This window comes from Pteropus alecto, unplaced genomic scaffold (assembly GCF_000325575.1).
Source record: "Pteropus alecto unplaced genomic scaffold, ASM32557v1 scaffold21, whole genome shotgun sequence".
NCBI lineage: Eukaryota > Metazoa > Chordata > Mammalia > Chiroptera > Pteropodidae > Pteropus > Pteropus alecto.
In genome coordinates this window covers 15805261-15828233 of record NW_006436282.1, presented here as the reverse complement: position 1 = coordinate 15828233, position 22973 = coordinate 15805261, and the positions used below count along the sequence as shown (strand labels likewise).

General features: G+C 36.6%; 1 protein-coding gene and 1 pseudogene across 1 annotated transcript in view; one reads left to right on the top strand and one right to left on the bottom strand.

Annotated features, from left to right (window-relative positions):
• The window catches only part of RAPGEF5 (Rap guanine nucleotide exchange factor 5), a 272187-nt gene that overhangs the window by 223830 nt on the left and 25384 nt on the right, over positions 1-22973 (top strand). The window contains exons 13-20 of the mRNA XM_025046811.1: positions 5292-5370; positions 9057-9201; positions 10379-10476; positions 12443-12473; positions 13437-13515; positions 15758-15907; positions 19445-19542; positions 22631-22753. Coding sequence (XP_024902579.1) covers positions 5292-5370; positions 9057-9201; positions 10379-10476; positions 12443-12473; positions 13437-13515; positions 15758-15907; positions 19445-19542; positions 22631-22753 — 803 coding nt within the window. The remainder of the gene's footprint in view (positions 1-5291; positions 5371-9056; positions 9202-10378; positions 10477-12442; positions 12474-13436; positions 13516-15757; positions 15908-19444; positions 19543-22630; positions 22754-22973) is intronic.
• On the bottom strand, positions 10652-10770 carry LOC112479954 (annotated as a pseudogene).

Here is a 22973-nt window from a genome sequence, read left to right as displayed (position 1 = left end):
CCCCAATCCCTTCACAAATGCTTTATATTAGCCAGTTCTCAATACTCAGTTTTGGTTGGTTGATTGGTGGCATTTGAAAAATTGGAACAGGATCTAAACATAATTTCATGAAAATAAAGAACAGGTAGTGTTAATGAGTGCTTGACATATGGCAGGTTCTCTGCCACATGCTTTAGATATACTATTTAATCCTGCCTACAATTCTTCTATATCCATTTTGCAGGTGATTTAACGAAGGCCCAGAGAGGTTAAGTACAATATCTGAGGCTATCCAGGTAGAACTCTAGCTCTCTGATTCTCTTTGCATTTTTCACACTTTTTTGAGCTTCCCATCAGGCTTGGCAGGTGCATGAACAAGTCACAAATGGGTTATAATTGTCCCTAGACTCAGAGCAGCTGAGTGGGGGCGGGACAACAGAAGCTCATGGGGCCTGTCACCTCTCTCAATCTCAGGGTGACCTGCAAACCTGACCCTTTGTGTGGAGAAGGTAGGCAAGCACTGTGTTTATCACTCCATGCTCCTTCTAGTGACATTTTGAAAAGGCAGCATGCGGAATGTAACGTGGCTGAGAACATAGCTGCTGTATTCAGATCATCCTTTCCTAAGGGAAGACTGGTGGGATTCCAAAATCAGGTTTTACGAGTTAAAGTCAAAATGAATTTCATTATTTAGTGCCTCTCAAGCCTTATCTACAGTTAAGTCCCTGTCATTTAAGGTTTAGTATGGAAACAGCATTAAATGAATAAGCATTTCTTGTGAAACCAAATATCAAAAAAGAAAAGTCGATCTCAAGGTTTGGTAGTTTTAGAAAGGCTAAGCGATACTCTGGTAAAACTGTAAATATATGCAGAAATCGAGTGAATGTAAAAGCTCTGGAAAACAGCTGCATTTGAGGTCAATACTGCTTTCAGAAATATAAAATACACTGAGAAAGAAGCATAGCATTTAATAGCATAGCACTTTAACTTATTTTACAAACATGAACATTAAAATTTTGTGTGTGCGTGTGTGCGCTAAATCAAATTACATGGTACGCTTTGGCACTGCTTCTCAAAAAAATATGGTAAGTTGCAACCTTCCAGGGCCAGAAGTAGCCTTTTCAAGTACAAAGCTTTTCTTGGCTCCTTGAAATAAAGGTTAAGTAGAACATATTTCAGAGTGCCTTAAATTCCATTGCCTCTGAGGCAGAAAGACAGGTGAAACAAAACCGCTAACAGTACTTTAGGGAATATGAGTTAGTACAGAAATGTTGAATATTCACATTACCATACTTAGATTAAATGGCTGCTGTAGGCAGTTGTCTGTCAAAATTCTTTTCATTTGCTTTCTTGGTAATTCACTTTAACAGATGAGTGGTTTCATTATTGCAATGCATTTTGCTTATGTGTTTGTAGAAAAATAACTGAAGTAGATTATTCTAGTTGTTCCTGAGTAACCCTATACTTCTAATGATTTCTAGACTTCAGGGTTTGTTTTTATATTTTTGTTTTTTCTTTTTTACAAAAAAAATAATAAGCATTAAGCTTAAGCCTTTTGGAAACATTTAGATTAGTTCCTCTAATTTGATTACATTTACATAACAGAACCCTATAAAAAGGATCTGTACTATTCCACCTTGACACAACTCTAGGTTGCTCTAGAAACACTTGTGTTTTGCAGAAATATCATGGAAATTTTTAGTGCTTCATACACTTAAAATGAGACCGAAAAAATAATTTATATGTAAAAGAAAAATACGTTCAAATAAAATCAAATAAAAATAGGCAATTCTGTTCTTATGCCTTAAAATTAAAACAGTAACAGAGAAAAGTCCTGTATTAACATCATCATGGCTAGTTATAGACATAAATTTTAGGACCATTTCTTTCAAAGCTCTAGGTTTTGACTGCACATTGATATACTTTATTTCAAGTTACACAGTACTTAAAATTGTAAGAGTATTTACCTTAAAATTGTAAGAGTATTTTGATTGTCATCAGCATGTTAACTTCTGTACTGCAAGAGTACTTCCTGTATTCTAAACAGCCACTACAAAAAAATACTATTTTATCTTTTGGAAGGGGGATAGTCCCAAAAGGATGGCTGAATAGTTTTGTCAGCAATGAACCAAGAACTCTGGATTAGATTTAGTAATTGATTTACTGAATAGAATTTCAAAGAAAAGTTTTTTGTATATTAATACTTAAGTATTCATAGAGTTAGAAATCAAAATGAATACATCTTTTTATTCAGAATGTTAGCGTATATAGCAAATACAAATTTGTTTAAATGAAAGATGCTTTGATACACAAAAGTGCTTTTTTGCCTAGTCTTAAATTACTATTAATTAAGCACCATATAATATAATAGATAATTATAGTGTTTAAATGGGGATGCCAGTGGATTTGCTAGTCTTTCTAAATGGCTATTGTTGGCTAATAGTCTTCAGGGGATCATTTATATAGCCATTGTGGTTCTAAAAATATCTTTAAATACCAATGGGACAGCCTTTTCTGAAACATGGCTATTATAAAATGCACTTTTATTTGAAGTGTGTCGTTTTGATTATATCACTCAATTACTTTCATGTGCAGCAAAAAAAAAAAAAAAAAATTACCAGTGTTGAGAAAGAACAAAGGAAAGTTCTTTATATATAGAAATTTTCAGAACAATGTGGTAGTTAAATAGAGAAAGATTTGAGTTAGGAGTATTGGGAATCTATTCTGTTCGTTACGATTTTCAGCAATTCATTACGATTTTAGCTGGAGATGTTTTTATGTAGCCTTATTGTTCTTATTTAATTAATACTTCTATGGCAGAGAGATAATTAGGTAAATGTGTTGAATATTAAATATGGTAATAGCTTTGGAGGAAATAACCATTTGTGGGTCAAAGCCCTTTACAAAATATTGTTGTGTGTGAGCTGATTAATTGAATTGAATGCCAAATTGTTTTGCCACCAACCAACAGACTCTCATCGTCACTCAGTTCATTATCTAAGGCTGTTCCAGGACGGAATGACTGGTTATGTCAAAGTTAATGGTGTCTTTTTAATCTCAGCTGCTAATGGAGTAAATCTTGATTAGAGAATCGTTCCAACCTCATTAAATTAGCTGAGTGTAAGAACATCTCAAAGAGTATGAACCTGAATGTCACATCAAGCATTTTAAATGCTGAATGTATAAGGTTCTCAGCATTGTCACCGAGTGGTTTCTGAGTATTGTTGGCTCCAATTTATATGGGTCCATTGAAAACCCTAAAATGAATTCTAAGCTACTCTGTGGTCCTTGCTGCCCATATCTAACGTTGAGTGCAAAAAATAAAAATAAAAAAAGACTCAATTTCTACTCAGACCATAGAAGTTGAGGATTTTTATCAGTTTAATAGAGAAAAATGCTACAGTTTGTGAACATTACTATTTGGTAGCATCCCAGAGTGACAGTTTCAAATTACATTCCAAAATATCCTAGAAATTTGGACGTTATGCCATTGTTTGACTTCAGTTTCACAATTAAAAAACCTGTAATGAAAGACATACAAGTTTCAAATGTGTATTCCAGATTTTTCATCAGGATGACCAATGATAAATTCGTGCTTCCAGATTAACTTAGTTTGGGGGCAGATCTTAGAATAAAGCTTCTCCTGCCTTTTCATGCATAGATTTGAAGCCTTTATAAATAGTCTTGTAGAGAGCTGTCTAGGTCTTCTATGAATGCAGGGCGTGCATGTCCACTCGCATTAAATTGTCCAACCAGCCACATTCCCACCAGTTTCTTGTACTGGACTCAAGTTGTGCCCAGCAAGGCCCACACTCATCTGTTTGAGAACTTGCTTTTGCCTTAGAGGATAGTGAGTTAGACCAGTGACCGTTCGCATATTGCCATAAGATACGACATTATAAGTTTAGGCTTATTTTACATTTTAAGTGCCATTGGTCAAATTTTTTTTTTTAAGAAGGACTATTGTTAAATAAATAAATATCTTTGGGGGAAAAGTCCCTTACTACCCTTCTTTTTGTTGTTGTCGTTAAACGTTACCATTTGCAGCCGCTTACCTACATGATCAGGATTATCTTGACATTCTTCAACATAAAACGATAGAAGAAAATTAACTGCTGCAGCTGACATAGGACTGTAGATGGCATCCACAACCTCTTTTATCAGAGATTTGTGTTCATAAACATAGCCTTGTTGTTTCTCATTGATCAAGTTTTAAAGTAAATGTTACTTGTTATTTCTAAAAATTCTGGAATTTTCCTCATCTTCAACATGTAGCTGCAGAGTTCTATACTGGTCAGTTCTTTCTGCTTACACATTTATAGTGTGTAGGTTTTGGAGAGCATAAATGCTACTGAGTATACAATCTCGCTATCTTATAATTTATTACTATTTCAAGTAACTAAAAATTTAATGTTCAGAATGTAACAGATATGAAAATTAAATTATATAGTAAAATGAATTTCAAGTGAAGGAGATTAGATAAGCACTATTAATGGCAAAAACTCTAATTTGTATTCAGCATATAATCTTTATTTTTAATTTGGAGATTACATCTGAGGTCAGCATTTGCCAGTTTAGCAATTCATATTATGCGTAACCTGGACTTTTCCAGGAACACTTACTCAAGACAAAGAGGCAATGAAAATGGAACCTGTTCTTGTTGGTTCAAGAGGCAGAAGAGAAATTATGGAAGGAGCATGGTGCGATGTGTTATACCTGCTCTCTGTTTTTGACTGGACTTTGCTCTGTCTCTCTTCACGGCAATAAGAAAATCACTCACCACTCTCCCAACTTCTTACAGATACATTTGAGAGATAAAGGTGAATGGCCTTGGAACCTGATATGTGTCCTCTGAGTTTTATTATCCATAGTTCTTATCTTAGACTTAGGTAAATGGCTTTAGAAAGCCTTAATTTATTAGAACGTGCAGGCTTGTTCTCTGTAGGACTGGAGTGTGTGTCTCGGTAATCTTATAAAATTTATTTCTAAAAGCACGTGATTTATGCATTGGTTTTCCACAACATCTTGACCAACAAATACAATGATGTTTTAGGAGAGGAAAGGATGACAAAAGTTGTATGTTAAGAGTCTTGCAATAAAAAAAAAAAAAAAAAAAATCTTGTTGTTTGAGGAGTTTTAAATTTTTTAAATGTAATAAATAATGTATTTTGTGGTTAAAGTTCTCTTACCTGGCCCCTCCCACTCCCACTACCATTTATCATATCTCTGCCATGCACACTATTTATTCTGAAGTTGCCCTTCTTACCTTACCACGGCTTTGCTTACCTAGTTTTGTTTTCCTTTCTTTGCAGAGACCCTCCTTGATGACTTCCTTCTCACGTACACCGTCTTCATGACAACTGATGACTTGTGCCAGGCGCTGCTGAGGCAATATCCTTCATTAGCTTCAGGATGCCGTGTCGCCTTCCTCGAAGGCAGATGTCTCACATTAGGAATTAACTGCCTTTCTTAATTTACTCAACCCCCTGGTAGAGTATGCATATGTTTAATATTAATGTAATGATATCCAAGGTAAAAGATGAAATGAGACGGAAGAGACAGGGCGACCTGGAAATGCAGAGCTGCTGTTTTCACATTCTAAATTGTAGTTTATGTTTTCTTCATACCTATGTAGACTTTAGAACTCCAGAGGCACATTTGGCCCACTGGGTAAACCCAAGAGTCAAGAGGTTGAGTGGATTGGTGATAAGTGAACTTATAAGATAATCAATCAGTTAGTGCCAGACCACTTGGGTGGGAAAGTGTGCATATGTGATATCATGTTTCTGGGCAAATGTCCCAGGGGAGATGAGCCATTCTCTTACATGGGACGTCTAGACTACTACTGGAATCAACTGTCTTTTTTTCAGAGCTTGTCAAGGTATGCTGTCTTAGAATGTGATTGGAAGGTTAATGACCAGATAAGGAGGCTTTATGATTTATACTCTAAGTAGAAGAGATGCAAGAGATGAAAGGCCAAAAAGCCAAGCCAGGTAAACTTAGTCTCGAAATAGTCTTCTTGCCTCTCAGTGTTTAAGGAAGATACTTCGGAAGCATTTAAGTAGCCTGTTAACCGTCAGGTTTTTAATAAACCAAACTGAAGGTTCTATTCCAGCCCACCTGAAAATTTTTAGGAAAAAGGATTTTTTTGCATTTTACCTGAGTTTTATTGAGCCTTAAACATGGTCTTGATAATATTCATTTCCTGTTAAATAATTGTTACATTTCTACCCCATTTTACAGCATTTTTGCTTAAAATCATACTTTAAAGCTCCATGAAGTGAATAATCTCTCTTAATAAATTAGAAAGTGATGATCACACTTAGTGCTTTGTTACATTGTATGGCCACACAAAGCTACAGATATTTTGAAGCCTTTTGCAACCAGTTCACAAAACTGATCTTGAAACAGTATTAGTTTTGAATTTGGAAAATTTCGAAAACAGATTTCTTCCACGAAGCTTCCAAGTTGGATGTTACTAAGAAATTTAGTAATAATTACAAGGTTTTCAATTTCTTCTTTAAAAGTGTTTTAGAAAAATATCTATGAGCTAATTTCTATATTTTAATGCTAACGTATTTTCAAAAGAATTACCATTTATTAAATAATAGTTTGTTTTATAGCGTATTATGTTCCTTCGAACTATAGCTTATTATTATGATCCTAATGTTACTTGTGATTACCACTGAGTAATTTAATGCCTCAAAGAACTTCTCTGAAGAATCTCTAAAATTTTACTTGGCTATAATGTTTTGAGTCTTTACCTAAAATATTTAATATGAGCTACATTTAAAATGTAGCTCAAATTTTTATCAGCCTCTTTATTAATTATCAAAACCTATGAAATTCAGAACATGTTAAGCCAGGAGTCTTTCTACATGACTACTTTGATGTATTTCCAGACTCTGCCTTTCATGAAATAATACAAACCACAAACAAATATATGGCATTCATATTTAATTTGAGATATTTTGATGTATGTCTTAGTGAAGCTATATCCTACTACTATTACCTTCTAAGAAATGGCCCAATTGTTTTTTGTTGTTTTTACTCCCTTTTTTAAAGAACATTATTTATAGATTAGTGATTTGTGCTATGTTTGGATATCTTAGATCAATATTTTTGTCATGATAGAATTTAATACTTTTCAGCTTTTATCATCATAAAGGACATTATTTAAGCTCATAGCCCTCGGTGGGCTAATGTTCACCACATTACATTGAAGGTATAATCCCCACCAATACCTTCCCATATTTCTGTCCCCAGACACCCAGATGCCCAGCTAAATTTGTAAATCAATATCATCTAGCATGAGCAAAATATATAAAAACAAATATACCCTGTTATAGAAAACTAGAATAATGCAAATGTAAATTTAATTAGTAAATGTTCTTTTTAAATACAACTTAAAGGGAGGAGAATAAGATTAAGCAAATAAATGATAGTAACTATGAATGAAATAGTAGTTGAATTTTCAGTTCCCAAAATTGCTTTATCCTGCAGCTCCATAATTATAGAATGTATATGCAGCTGTAATAAAAAGCTCATCTCTTCCTTTACATATGCTGACCTAAAAGAAAGAAGTTGTTAGTATTTCGTAATTTTCCAGATTATTTTTCTTTATATTAATCAAGCTGTGATAGTTACATGAAGAGACAAAAAGGACATTGTCATAAGTGGAAATAACGTAGGATAAATCTTTACAATTTTGCCTTTCAAGAGAAAAACTAGAAGTAGATACTTAACAGAGTCTTTGTGTCTCTGCCTGAGTTTATTTCTCAGGTAGAAATCAAAGAAGTCAGATGGCATTAATGTATTTTTTTCAGGTTGGGGAAGACGGTGACTGAATTGTGTTTTAAAATATTTACAAAGCCTGATGTAGAATTTATTTCTATTTTGCAATTATAAATTAGCATTAAAGACTATAGAATCCTGTCCGTCAACCCCAAAGCTTACCTGTGTTTGGTATCATAGCATTTTCTATTCCTAGTTAATTTTCGATGTGTCCAAGATATCAGAAATGATCATTTTGGGGATAAAAACACTAGGTTGCTTTGGAAAACACCAAGCTTCTATCTCATTCGTCAGGCTTTAATCCCATTGCCTTTGAGCCTGTTATTTATATATAATTTTAACAGCATAGTTAATACATGGTCATTGCATACAAATTAGAAAATGCTTGTAAGTATAATAAAAATAAGCTATGTACTCTGAAATCGCATTACCTCGAGAAGCCACTGTTAACTTTCAGTACATCTTTCCAGGTAATGGAATTACTTATATAAATAAGCATAGTCAGGAGAAATGGATCATCCTAACATATTCTTTTTTAGTTTCCTATTCAACAGTATATTGTGAATGTTATCTGTCAGTATATGTACCATCAGTTTTATGGCTGCAGAACAGCCCATTAGATGGCTATGTAATAATTTAGTTTTAACTCTCCCCAATGATTGAAACATTTAGGTTATTCGTATTTTATTTTTTTATTCCAGTGGAAGTGAATTAGCAGTCTTTTTTTTTTACTTATGTTTGCTCATTTATCCAGTCCTTTCTTCAAGTAAATTCCTAGGGGAAGACATTTGAAAAATATCCAGAACTATGTTGCAGAAATCTGCGCTCACTTGGGGCTACTTTAGAAGTAACTGTTTTTACAGAATGTGTATTTCTGAGGCTCAAAGGATATCCGGACTAGTTCCTTCCTAACTTTTATGGAAGCAGTGTCTGCGTATATAGTGTGGCCAGATCTCTTGGACCCTTCTTTGAAATTAATGGGCCACCTACTATCTCTTTGAGGTGACATCAATAACCTGTTCCTCCTTTGGAACTATATCGGCAGCCGTCAGTGCAATCAGCTAACCCTTACCTTCCGGGCCTGTCACCGAGCGTGCATAAACCATTTCCCTGGGCTTACTTTTGCTCTTTTCAATGCGTACCTTTTGCTCTCCCTACACATTCTTTTCTTCTCGCATGCTTAGATACTTGTGGATTCTTTGGAAATGTGCTCTGGCAAGAATAAATAGATCTTTTCGCGTTTTTATTTTCAACATGTAATACTCTTTCTTAACCATTTGCACCTATTCTGCTAAGAAGTATCAAGGCAAAGACGAAAACTCGGATGTTTCTTGTCGAAAACGTAAGGTCTTGCATCTTGTTTCTCAGTGGATCTCTCTGTACAAAGACTGGTTACATGAAGATGAACATTCAAAAATGTTTTTAAAGGTAATGTAAAACTTCCAGATAGTCTTTGATGTCAAATGGCTGTTTTTATTCTCAGTTATGCATTTCAAAAAATCCCATTTGTAGGTTGCAGTTGTTCACTTTTTTGTAATATTCAAGTTGCAATTTGAACAAAGTATTAATTTGTTTGGCCTCAAAGGCCTGATAGTCTTTACATAGAATTTTTTTAATTTTAAATAATTGGTTACAAAAAAATGTAGAAGACAAATTTTAAATTCACTAATTTAAGGCTATTTTATACAAGTATTGGGAAGTTTGCAAATGAAATAAGGAAGGTAAAATAAAACATATTTTGAAACTTGATACTATTTAATATGTTGAGATATATTATAAATTTGAACTAGACCAATCTCATGTGTACAATATTTGGATAAAACATCATTTATCATTTAAAACCTGTATTGACAATATATACATTATGAAACTTTTGAGGACATGGTATATCTCTAGAATTTTAAGCAATAATAACTTGTAATACTAACCTAGCTTTACATTTGGAATTAGATAAACTGATATACTTTTCTAATCAATAATAGGCTTTAGTATCTTTTCAACACTGTTAACCTAATGATTCTCTGGAGTTGGTTTGTAGAAGTTGGATTCCTTTGGCCATCAAAACCATATGAGCTGTGCAAGTTAACACGAAATGGAATCTGAGCAAGGAAGAGTTCTGTTTCAGAATAAACAGGTGTCTAAAACGATTGTGCCTTTCATGAAGGAAGTCGCTTTGAATTCAAACTTTAGATATCGTTTAGACATTCAGTTAAAACCTGTTTAACTAACTCTTTAACTAAACTCATATTATTTCAAAACAACTCGATACTTTAATTCAATCGATTGTTTCCCCTCCCAAATGATCATATGGGTATTATTTTTAAAAATATAGAAAAGGCAAAGAAACCTGGAGTAGCCGGCCAGGGATCTCTAAGTTTCCGGTGTTCTCTCCCTCTAGCCCCTAAAAGCTGTGAGGGAGTCGTGCCAGGTGAGTGAGGGGCTAGCAGGTGTAGTCCCATTCAAGATCTCACTGGTACCTGAGTTAACCTCCTGCATTGTCCTGGCTTTCACCTGTTTCCCTGGGCAGGCTAACCACTGTATGAGTCTTAATCCTTACTAAATGGGCATTAAATCTATTCAACTGCTGTTTTTCTTTTTCCCCAAGACCATATACAGGAACGTATTGGATGATGTATATGAATATCCAATCCTTGAAAAAGAATTGAAAGAATTTCAAAAGATACTTGGAATGCACCGTCGTCAGTAAGTATTTAATTTTCTATGTTACAGTTAATGAAAGAAAGAAGCAAATGTGATAGAATTTGGGATGTCTTATAAAGTTCATTTGAACTTTTTTTTTAGGCAAAGCAACCTTTGGTTGACCTCACAGATTGCAAGGACCTTGTCAGCTTACAATCCCTTATTTTTTTATTTTTTACGCCTACAGCACCTGGTCTTCCTAGGTGGTCTCCCATCCAAGTACTAACCAGGCCCCACCCTGCTTATCTTCCAGGATCAGATGGGATCGGGCTTGTTCAGGGTGGCATGGCCATAGACATCATTTTGAACATTTTGAATCGGAGATTCATCTTGATTTCTTAGCTTTTCTGATAGTAAATTGTGTATTTTGTCTTTATATCTCAAAATGAGTGAACACTAAATCAAGCTTATTCACTGGTTTTTTAAATCCTATTTGATACAGGAGAAGCAAACTGAGCCATGACAAATTGGGTACCCAAAACAATCATGTAATACATTATGATTTAATTTTAAAAGTGTAAATATTAAAAATGTCATTTGGAGGGGCTCACAGCTGTTTCTAAAGGAATAGGAAAAAATGTTTTATAAATATGTCCTAGGAAGTCATGGAGCATTTTAAAAGCTCAATTTTATGGATTCCCTGAGGCTTCCATATTAATTTAGAAAGATTAAAGAAAACCATTTACTCAATGACTTTTGACACGTCCAAGTATCCCCCAGATATCAATCATTAGCCTTTCAAATTGCTAATACCTGACTTTGCTCTGCTTATACTAACTCTCCTTATTACTTTTGGTAAATGAAAACATCAAGTCATTATTCAGTTTTCAGATATAGCTGCAGAGTTAATCTGAGAGAAAAAAAATTGTTCTCTGATTTACAATATAGTTTCTGTTTAGCAAACATGAAACACATCTGTTGTCAAGTTGTGAAAAACTTCTATTAAGATTTCATCAGTCACAAATGCATGTCTCAGAAAATGTTAATTCAGGCCTTCCAGATTATTGATTTGAGATTTAAATCCTGACTTAATTTTAGTAAAGAGAGATCCTACTGCAAATTAAATGTCTACACGATTTTAAGGAGCAAATAAATCATGTGTAAGCCTTAATCCTCAATCATGAAAATCACACATTTAGAAATTCAGAAATGAGATGCAAGTTAGGACAGTGCGTAAAATGAATGTTGTGAATTTTGGTGGCCTCCTTTTTTCCTAGTCTACACTATAATAAGTTTCCATAGCCTAAGACTAGTATGAAAATATGAACAAATAAGCGAAACAAAAAAGAAAGACAGCCTTTACATCAAAATAATCCCCCACATGGAAGTCGGTGTCTGCCGTAAGGCAGGCCTTGTTACTGTTGGGAACCTTTAATTTATAGTTTAATACACTTACGTACATTAAAGACATTAACGGAATTTAATACATTCCATTAAAAAAAAGCTTACATAAAAATGAGAGATAATAGATTAAGAAAATGAAATAAGACATGATTCTTGCCTCTTGAGTACAAGATTATGAAATATCTGTAGATTCTGGAGTAAGATTAGAGCTGGGGACCTATCGAATGTCCCCCAGTTCCACCACACATACAAACATCCTGGAAAAGATGCACCTTAGCTGACTTATTTAGCTATCTGAATAACAATAATTTCACCTAAAATCTATCATTATGTGAGAAAACTTAGAATTTCTGTGTCTTCAATCCCATTCTTCTCTCAGATCTCACTTTCCATGGGTAGAAAGCAAAATATACCTGTTGAATAGATTGCTTCTTTCCTCCCTGGTTCACTTGAAATCCAGATCCCAAAGTCAAGTGCAATATACATGGTAAATGAATGAATGCTGTGTTTTATCTTTTGGAAAAGCAAATGCCTCTGCCCAGTGCCTCAAATTAGTCTTTCGTGACAATATATGCATTATTCTGGGTTTGGGACAAAGACTGACTTCTTGTTCTTTTATTTTCAGCACTGTAGATGAATATTCACCTCAAAGGAAGGTAAGGCAGACCCTTCTCTATCTAAAATGGGGCGATCCCCTTTGGAGACCTGGCCTTGCCTCACTCAGCATTTCTTCATAGTTAAAATGAATACTGCCTCAAGCAGGACAGTGCACGACAGGAAGTCTGGGGCTGCGGCTCCCCGGCACTTTCCTGGTTCACGTCAGTTTCCCTGTGCAGGTGCAGATCGATTTCGGCCCCGTGCCCTTGACTTTCTCACATTCTGCATAGTTTTGTGGTGCATTTCGGAGTCTTGGAGTTTTCCCAATGTCCCCCGGAGTGATAAAAATTTGAATTTTAAACATTGATACAAAAATAAATAAATAAATACAGGCAAGAAACTTGACTGCAAGAGTAGGAAAGTCTTATAAGAGAAAGATTTGCACTTTTCAACTCAACAGAAAGAGAGATGGTAGCAAGAATGAGAGTGTTCCCTGTTCAACTTGAGTAGGGAAATGCAGAATGAGATGTCAGACATAGGTTTTATAGAAGCTGGTAAATCAGGTGGATAATTATAATGAATAACGTACCTATTTCCCTTGAGAAAGTCATTGTACTACAGCAGAGTATGAAAGCATCTCAGAGTTGCTTTATCCAAAAGCAAGATTGATGTTGGTTGGGATGGGGAAACAGTGTCATTACTCAGGAGAAGACACTGTAGATGTTTGCAGTAACCAGATATTTTCCAGCACATTGCAAAGAATAATTAGAGGGGCTTTTCGCCTAATACTGACCTTGGCCAAGGTCTGCCATGTTGCTCAGAATCTCCACCTCCACATGCATTAATTGAGGCAACTCCTAGTTTATTCCTCTAAGATTGGATGAATGGATTTAATATGAAAAAAAAAGAAGAAGAAAAAAGAAAGAAATTGGCTGGCTCTTTTGGAACATGTTATAAACAGCCGTGGTTTTCCAAAGGGCAGGAACACATTCATTCATTGTTCTCTTTCTCCCTTCTCACAGAATAAAGCCCTTTTCCACCAATTCAGTCTTAAGGACAACTGGCTCCAACATAGAGGAACTGTGACGGAAACAGAGGAAAGTGAGTATGATTTTAACGAGCGTTTGGGGTGGGTGGAGCAACAGTTAATCACCATCCTTCTGCAACATTAACACATCAGTCTGCTTTTAACCATTTCCAGCTGTCACACCCCTTTCACAAGCATGTTAGCGTCAAAAAACGATGGTTTGCTTTGCTCTGCTTTGGGCGTTAACGTTTTCTTGATCGTATAATAGTGTCCCAGGGACCAAGGACACTTTTAATTTGGGAAATAAGGAAAGAGACCGCAAAGCCTCCTGCATTCTTTGGAGAGGTGCAGAATTGCCTGGAAATGCAACTTTCCCCTCTGGTTCTTCTTCTCCCCTGTCGGTCAGCCCGTTGCTCATGACTAACTGGAAAGTCCACTCAAACCAATGTGCAGGGTACATTTAGAGGGAGAAATTTTGGAGAAGATGACGAAAGGAAGGATGTGCAATCGAAATTCCTTCAAGGCAAGGCTCTGCCGGGCAGCGCCACACGTCCAGTATGTCCTCAGTCAGTGCCCGTCAGTGACCAAAGGGAAGAGGGCTGCTTGGTCAACGCAAGGGAAACATTTTTTTAGCACCCCGAAGATGCTGACGCACTTTTCTACGGGGATATTTTGTAACAGAACAGAAAATGGTTTCCTCCTGTTTAAATAAACATTGAGTCAAGTGCAGAGCCAGGGAACACTTACAGTCATCAAAACGTTCACACTATTATGACTCAGAGACTTTTCTTCTTTTCATTCACCTTTCAGCGAGTGCTGAAATTCTAAGTGTGAGCATTTAACATTTGCTAAACTTCTTGAACAATTAAACAACAAAGTGTCACCAGGATACATTGTTTGTATGTAATGCTGCTCCTGATGGTGCTGTTGTGTCGTAAGTATCATATGTACAACGTGGAAGCGCAAACAAGGTGATCTTACCTTCTAATTCCTTACTTGCTCACCTTTCTCACCCATTTGTCTCACAGTTTAATCGTATAATTTCCCAAGCTGAGTTTCAAAGAGTCTCTGTATTTCAAGGCCCCCAGCCTCTTTTCGTTCATCGCTTCATTAAGCAGGCTATAAACTTGCATCACATTCAGCGGTTTGTAGATCAGAACTTTGCCTTGCTCAGAAATTCCATTTTTCTATGGAAGGATAAAAGCCCTTTTGTCTTTCACAAGTCTGTTGACAACATATAAAACAACTATTTGTTAGATGCCATCGATTGAGTGACACACCCAACCAAACCAAAGAACAGAACACTGTCAGTGCCTCCCAGTGGCGTGTTGACTTTGAGGTTTGTACATGTAAACTCACAGTTTGCCTGTTGCTCTATTCGTAGCCATGAAAACGTTCCTGGATTTAATTTTGTGGTGCCATTTAAATTGCCTATGAAATTTTTCTCACAGCTGCACTCCATTCTTTTTTTTTTTTTTACATCTTATAATAGAGAAGAGAAGAATATCTAAGTATATTTTTGTCCTTTGTTTTATTGTTCAGAATAGCTGATATTAGCAGCAAATGTGTCAGTTATCTGCAAAGCTATTAACATAGTTTCTGCTATCAAATCATAAATAAAAAATTTTCCAGGAGTCATTCATGCTGCCAGTGATAATGTCCTAGTAATAATTATTAGCACTGCATACAATAAGAAGGAAATTAAAATGGCTAGAAATGTGACCTCTACTTGGAAACTAAACTCACCATCACCTTGATCCCAGGGGGGTGGGGTGGAGGAAGGGATCATTCTTAAATGATCAGAAAGGCTAAACATCAAAAACTATGGCAAATGACAGATTTTGAGATAAAATGATGGGAATCGTAATAATGAAATATGGTGTTTTTGACTTGGCCACTGTGACTGTCCAGAAATGGAGTGTAAAATAGAAATGTATGAGTTAGACATTTTAATATACAGCTTTGGGAGATCTCAGTAACCCTCAGAGAAGGGACTCAAAAGGACAGAACATGTTTCACAGGCTCCCCTGCTTCATGGTCAGGTTGTTGCCACTACGAGCACACAGCTGGGTGACATGGGTCTCTCATTACAGCGTGGGCAGCCTAAGTGCTACTCAGGCTGGCTCATCAGCTTATAACGTCTGCATCTCGTGTGTGTGCAAGCACACATGTGCACGCATATGCCCTCAGGCACCCACATGCATACATAAGTATGTAAATCTAATGAGGATAGGAAGGGAGGTGCCTTGACTTGGAAAAGTCTGTACCTCATAGCCACAGTCCTCTGTTTACTAACAATTCTTCTGTCTTGTGTAGTTTTTTGCCACGTGTATATAACGGAGCACTCCTATGTCAGTGTGAAGGCAAAAGTTTCCAGTACAGCCCAAGAGATCCTGAAAGTTGTGGCAGAAAAAATCCAGCATGCAGAAGAGGATCTGGCTCTGGTGGCCGTCACATTCTCCGGAGGTAAATTATTTTCTGTCCTTGAATATTAATCTTTCACTGGCTCTCCTCCAAAAAGAGAGAGTTGACATTTTTATAGAGTAAACGTGCAGCTCATCTCTTCTGGGTCTGCAGCTAGATGACCACACTAACAATGAGAAGCTGCCTACCAGAGGTGTTTCCATGACAACAGCTGGGTACCATTGGATATTGAATTTCCTCCCCAAGAACTGAATAGAGAGGCATGCCAGTGTTTTGAACTATATTATAAAGCTTTTCATATTTTGTACTCTAGATAAGTTTTATATTTTCATATTTAAATTAACTTGGGAAATTACTAAAGGAGGATATTATTAGTTTAGGAAGAAAAAAGGAAGACAGCCTTGAACTAGTCATATTGCTGGCTGACAATTTAATATTTAAAGACTCTCTATCAAAGGAAATAAAAACTACAATAAGCCAAAGCTCACAGGCAGTGTTCCTTCAGGTGGATGTGCGGAGTAAGGCCTGGTTATAGATTTTTCTTCTGTTGGGCCTTATTTATCCTCAGAGAATGGTTTATTGTCTGTTTTGAATAAGATCACACAGATTACAAGCTGACACTATTGATCTATGCGACCTGAACAGACCCTTTCGTTTTCACCAGAGCTCGTCAGATTTCAGTATCCCTGACCTCCTTTTTGGTTTACAATCTTTATTTAATTTCTCATTAGCCCTGAGAAAAATACAAAGAAAGTGACTTAGCATCAGTTGTTGAAAAATGGGAGGACTATGTGAACTAATCAGCAAGAGATGGGGTGATGGGGGGTTAGGAAGAACAGATAACAGGCATTCCCGTTTACCCTTTGTTATCATTCTGGAGTCAGAAGAAGAATATCTGAATTTAACTTGACATTAGAGCATTATGTGACAGAATTCTGCTTCTATTGCTTTGTTATTCAGAGCAAGGTAAAATGGTCCTACAAACTAGTTGATTATATACGCAAACAGATACAGCCCTTCTCTCTAGGCCGAATAAAAAAGTCCTACCTCTCCCAGGGCCCTAATGTGCATCTGTCAAAATATGATCTAGAAAAAAAGAGCACACGTTTGAGAAACATGTGGATTACATGAATTTTAATCAAAGAGTGGTTGAATTTTTAATAAAATATGTCAGACATTCCAGATAGAAACGATGAATGCATATTTAAGTGTCCAAAAATATTAGATGATTCTAAACAATATTAAGCTTCATTAAAACCAACATTTGCTTCTCAAGAGAGTACCTTGAGTCCCCATTCAGACAGGAGGTGCTGGAGATGAAAGGACCTGAGTGAAGTTGGTAGTATCCCTTTGAGGACCCATCCCTTTGAGGCTGGCTCCGAGGCAGCCCAGGGCCACACGTGAATCTGGAAATTAATGGGTGGGTTATAATACCCAGTATCTATTTGATCGCCATGAAATACCATTTTTACACTCTATTAAATTGGCTTCATCAGGGTGGGCAGTGGTGTTTTTATATGTATAGGCTCATTGCTAACTGTCACTGGAATTATCAGCTTATCTCCTAAATTATCCCGCAGATTTGGAAATGTGCCATCATTTTCCATCCATTAGTAGTTTTGTCTCCTAAGAACCTTTCTGCCTGCAGCTTAATATCCCCCAAACAATAATGTTTTAATGGAAGGGCAAAACAAAAACAAAAAAAACAAAAAAAACAAACAAACAAAAAAAACAGAGCTAATGTATTCCTTGCTCTAGTTATGTAATTTCAATAAATAGTGTTTTAAATACTACTTCAAAATGAAATGACAATGAGTTCTACTGTTATTTTGTCAAAAAATTTTAAAGATGTTGTCAGTTTGTAGGTTTTGTGGATTTCTCTAAAAGGCCTGATACTGTTATCCTCATAGCTTTCAGTAGGTTTTTAGCTGTTTTGTACCCACGGTGGTTATAGGTAACAGCAACCTACTCAATTGTTCAGAGCCTAAAATTCTGTCAGCTTTAATATTTTATAGTATAGTGACAAACCCAAATATAAGAAAAAAAGTCTTAGCAAATGGAAGAATTACTGTCAGAAAGCTGTGGCCTTTTATTCCACACCAAGGTTTGAATGGCTCTCATAAATTCAGGCTTAAGGTATATATGGGCACACAGAGGGTTGCAAGAAATTGTAGCTAAACAAAGAGGGAAGATATGGAAGAACGTCAGAGCCCAGCCGTGTGGGACCATTTAGTACACGTGTCAACAGCCAGACCTGACAGTACTATTGATCTTTCTAATGCTGGGCCATAAAGTATATATTAGATTATCATTTGTGTACTCTATATTAAGCAGAAATGTTCAAAACGAAACTTGGCATTTGAACTGATTAAGTTTTCTAGAAAAAGAATGTAGAATATGTCATTTCTCGACCATGCTGGATAGCTAAAGGGCTGCTTTAGGAGAAGCTGATTGTATTACAGTGTTTTGTAGTTAGAAGGAGAACATTTTTCTATGAAGAAGGGTACTGCGTTATAAGAGAGCTCCAACAATGGCAGAAAAATGGTTGAAGGATAAGGTCAATTTGTAATAAGGGAAATAAAATAGAAGAAGAATATATGAAAAGATTCAGCTTCACTTGTAGTCAAGAAATACAAAACAAACTGTGAATCTGTTTTTGGTTTCAACCAAATAGCAGACTTACCCAAAGTAATGATGAGTGTTGGTCAGTTTAAGAATTGGAAACCAGTTTGGTAGTTTGCATCAAAAACTTTAAAAATATTCATTCCCTTTGAGTCAGTAATTCCAGTACTTGGAATCTATCTTAAGAAAATCATCTATAAGCAGCAAAAGATTTATGCACAAGGATGTTGACTTCAGCAGTATGTATTATGGCTGCTATAATAATAGATCCCATTTGTTAAGCCCTAGGAATATGTCAGGCCTCATGTTAGTATTTAGCATATACTTTGCCATCTAATTTATATGACCAAAAAAATGGAAAAATTAAATGTTCAGCAATAGCAGAAAGATTAAATGATGGTATAATGGACTGTTATGTAATCAAACCTGACATATATAAATAATTTTGGCAAGTGGTTAAGTGCTTATAATAAAAATCAAAATATGAAACCACATATGGAATAATAGCAAATAATAGCAAATACATATGCATAATAAGTATGTATGTATATGTGTAAATAATTGCACCTATGTGTATGTGTGTACACACACACCCTCTTACATAAAGATCAGAACAAAAATACACCCAAATGTCAACCAATATTACCATCATATGGTTATCTCAGAGTAACGGGATTACAAGTGAATTTTCCTTTCCCCCCTAAACTGTTCTGTGTTCCAACGAATGGCTAAATATTATAAGAAAGAATCACAAGTGGATTTCACTTTACGGATAATAAGCAATGATGTCCATGGTCCTGCTGGTATCATTGTAGAGAGTATGCAGAACTGAATTAAATCTACTTTACATGCGATTTACTTTTAAATATTTTTCTTTGACAAGTTTTACTCTTTAGATGAACCTTTCACACCTGCCGCTGTTCTCGTGTTTCTAATTATTCTTTTTTTTAAATAAAGAAAAGCATGAACTTCAGCCTAATGACTTGGCCATCTCCAAACCCATGGACGCGACTGGTCGGATGTATGTCTACCGGAAAGATCTGGCTGACACTTTGGTGAGGACCTTTAACTTTGTACTTGAAACACAGACACAAGTGTCAGGCTAAAACATACTCTTGTGTGTTTTATAATGAAAGTTAGCAAAATGCGTTGAAATATTTCCTCCTCTAGCCAACAATACATTTGTCAAAAACACTACTTTTGCAAATCAAAGACACACGACTTTGAGGGATTCCAAACCCTTCCTAAGTCAAACCCAGCTTTTCTCTCTGAGCCCCCGAAATAAGGGGTCTGAGGAAAGTGACTCCCTCTCCAATGAAATCTTAACTCCCTGTTTCTTTTTCTTGTGTATCTGGAGGTCAGGCTGAGAGATGCACCCTGTGTGGTTTTAAAGGGAAAGAAACTCTGTCCTTTATTTCTTTCCGTTTGGTGCATGTGGAGTGTACCCTTCCTCCGAAGAAAGGGCAAAGTGTCTGCCTTCCCTGTGTGGGAATGGGCTCGTCACAAAGTGACATCGGATGCCACTATAGAGTAAAAGTGTGAAGAAATGTAAAACCCATACTGTAAGTTCTTTAAGTTCACATTTAAGAACATTGATGCCTAAGCAGATGACCTGTTGTTTCTAAAAACCTCGGTCTCATGGCTGCTTTCCAAATGGTCAGAGCAGGCCTCAGATCCATCACCCATGAAAAGCAGGCTTTAGCAGACTGTGATAGTACCATCCAGACTCATGGTCTCATCTTCACTGGCCTGGGTCTTTCTAGCTGTCTCCTGCTGTCTGTACAATAGAGGAATGTATATACCATGTGGATAAACCAAATATCGCAAAATATTTTATGCTTATAATTAAAAAGTTATTATCTATATGCTATCAAGCCATCATAGTATTAGTCACTGTCATTGTTTATAGTTACTACCAGACATGTATGTGCTGAGTAACTTACATACAGTATCTCATTTAACATTCCCAGTCACCTTGTGGAATTCAGAGAGGCCGAGTGACACTCTAGCTTCCTACAGCCAGGGACAGTGCTAGAATTTCAGTCCGATTATGTTTGCCTCTGGAGCTCCTGCACGTTCCTTTCAATGGGACATGATGAGGGAGAAAAGGAGAGGGAAACCCGTTGTCTTACTTGGGCCTTTCTGGTTCTGAGTGCCCTTCAGCAGGTCACTGGTCCTGTGTCTGCCCATGATGTAACCCTATCAGTGAAACATGACAAACTGGATGCTGCATAGCATCTTAGAGTAAATAATGAGATTGATTTGCCTTTGCCCCTCCCCACGAAGGAGTACGATATAACATGTAGCTGCGGGGGCTCCTGGTGATGGAAGGAATCTACGCTCTAACAGACTTCAATCCCTCCTCCTCCGTGCCGCACAGACTTCTCATGCAATTCCTTTGGATGCATTCCAGGAGCTCTCTTCTCCACTGTCCGGGGCCAGCTTCAGGAGAGTAGAAGGCAGGCCTGAGGCAATGTCTTAATGAAATAAACAGGTGCTAGGAAGTGTGTTCCGAGATGAGCCAGATGCCATCCTGCCCTCAGATGTTTCCCACACCTGCTTTGCACACCACCTAAAATTTCCCCATTGGAACCATAGCTTTAGGTATTCCATCTCCAAAATATTTCGGTTGAAATGGGACATTGTGAGGGAAGAATAACACGTGAAGCCATTCGTACCCACTATCCTTGCGTATAGCTTAATCTTAGAAAACAGGAATTCGAGTCCTGAATGAATGGGATGGAGAAATACCATATTGCTTGGAGAGGACAGTGCAACCTTGAATAAGCCGAGGGCAGTACCAAGGCAAAGGGGGATGTATTTAGGGAGAAAGTAGGGGGGAGGCGCTGAAAAAACCAAGTGAAAATATCCTTACACCACCCAGTCAGTGAGCTGAGATTTGTGTTACTTCCCAATTTGTGGCTCTCCCTCTGAATGTCTACAGTGCAACATAATGTCCCATCTGGCCCCAACCTAGCCAGACCGACCAGTCAGTCTCTGGGAAGCCTCGGCTTGTCCCCCACCTCAACACCTCAGTATTTGCACACACATTCATTCAGTCTGCGCTTACTGAGCTCTACCCTGTGTCCCACTCTGGGAACACAGGGACGATTTGTACCTTGACCTGCTCTGCACAGAATCAAGTCTGCAGGAAAGTTCTGTGAGGGTCTTTTGTCATTCTTTTTTTTTTTATTAGGAAAACTTTTTGAAATGTAAAAATTCTAAAATGCAAATAATTTATTTTACAGTTTAGAAATAGAGATTACGATTTGGGATCTGAAATATTCCCTTTATCCTGCTATGTCACTTATTTTTGAAAAGTCCCATTCTTTTATTTCCAAGTCACTAGCTATTCTAACATTGTTCACTATTTAAGTTTAACCCCTCAAATGGGAGCATTTATATTTTAATTAGAAAAAATAAAAAATTTTGAAAAGATGCCGACTAATTTTTAATACATTTGACAGTGACAGTAGATTTAAAGTTGTAGCGGCATTTAATAATTTCATGCCAGATTTAAGGAAATACCGTCACTAAACTGATACTTACTTGTGCAGGGAAAGCAATTGCTACTTAAAATAATCATCTGTTGTGGGGATCATTTATACTGTGAGGTATAAATGAAATAACTTTTATTTTTTATCACATATTTAATTTTTTTTTTTTTGCTTTTCACCAGCGTTTTAATAAAATTTGTAAACGTGTGTCTGGGATGAGACTTATTAAACGTATTTCCTGTAAAAGCCATGTCTGTCTTTATTGAAGTGCACCCTGACATTTCTTTTGTTTGTTTTTATACTAACCCTGCTGGCACATTAATTCTTACCAGAAGCCAAAGTGATTTCAGGGCTTTCGTTTTCCTTGTGCTGTCTGCCCAGACAGTGTTTTATAATCAGATTTGTGTGCGCATGTATATGGTCGGGGGGAGGAGCAAGCGCACTCATTGATCACATTCTACTGTGTCCAAGGCTGTTTCCTAAATTGGCTGTAACTCACTGAAGGTGAAAAGACCAGGGAAAATATTAAGTGCCCTCAGACAAGATTGCTTTTCTAATCTGGGTTTTTAGCGCCTTTGTGTGGCCAGCCAATTCATTGCTAAACATTTGGGAATTACTAAGGATCCTTTTGCTTCTGTTGGTTTAGAACCCGTTGGCAGAAAATGAGGAATCACAGCAAAGGTCGATGAGGATTTTGGGAATGAACACTTGGGATCTCGCTCTGGAATTAATGAATTTTGATTGGTGTCTCTTCAATTCAATTCACGAGGTAAGGAAGGAGTGAGAAGATCAAATAAACACTAGAGCTATTTTAACCGCAAATTCTTTCTGAAGAATATTTATGTCTGTGACTAGGTTTTTAAAAGATGGTGATATAGTTATGTTAGGATACCATGGTCTGAAAAGATATTTGGGGACTTTCAACATATTGAAAGACTAACCCAGTGCTGGGAAAATCAGAATACATAATCATGTTTTATTTGCTCCTA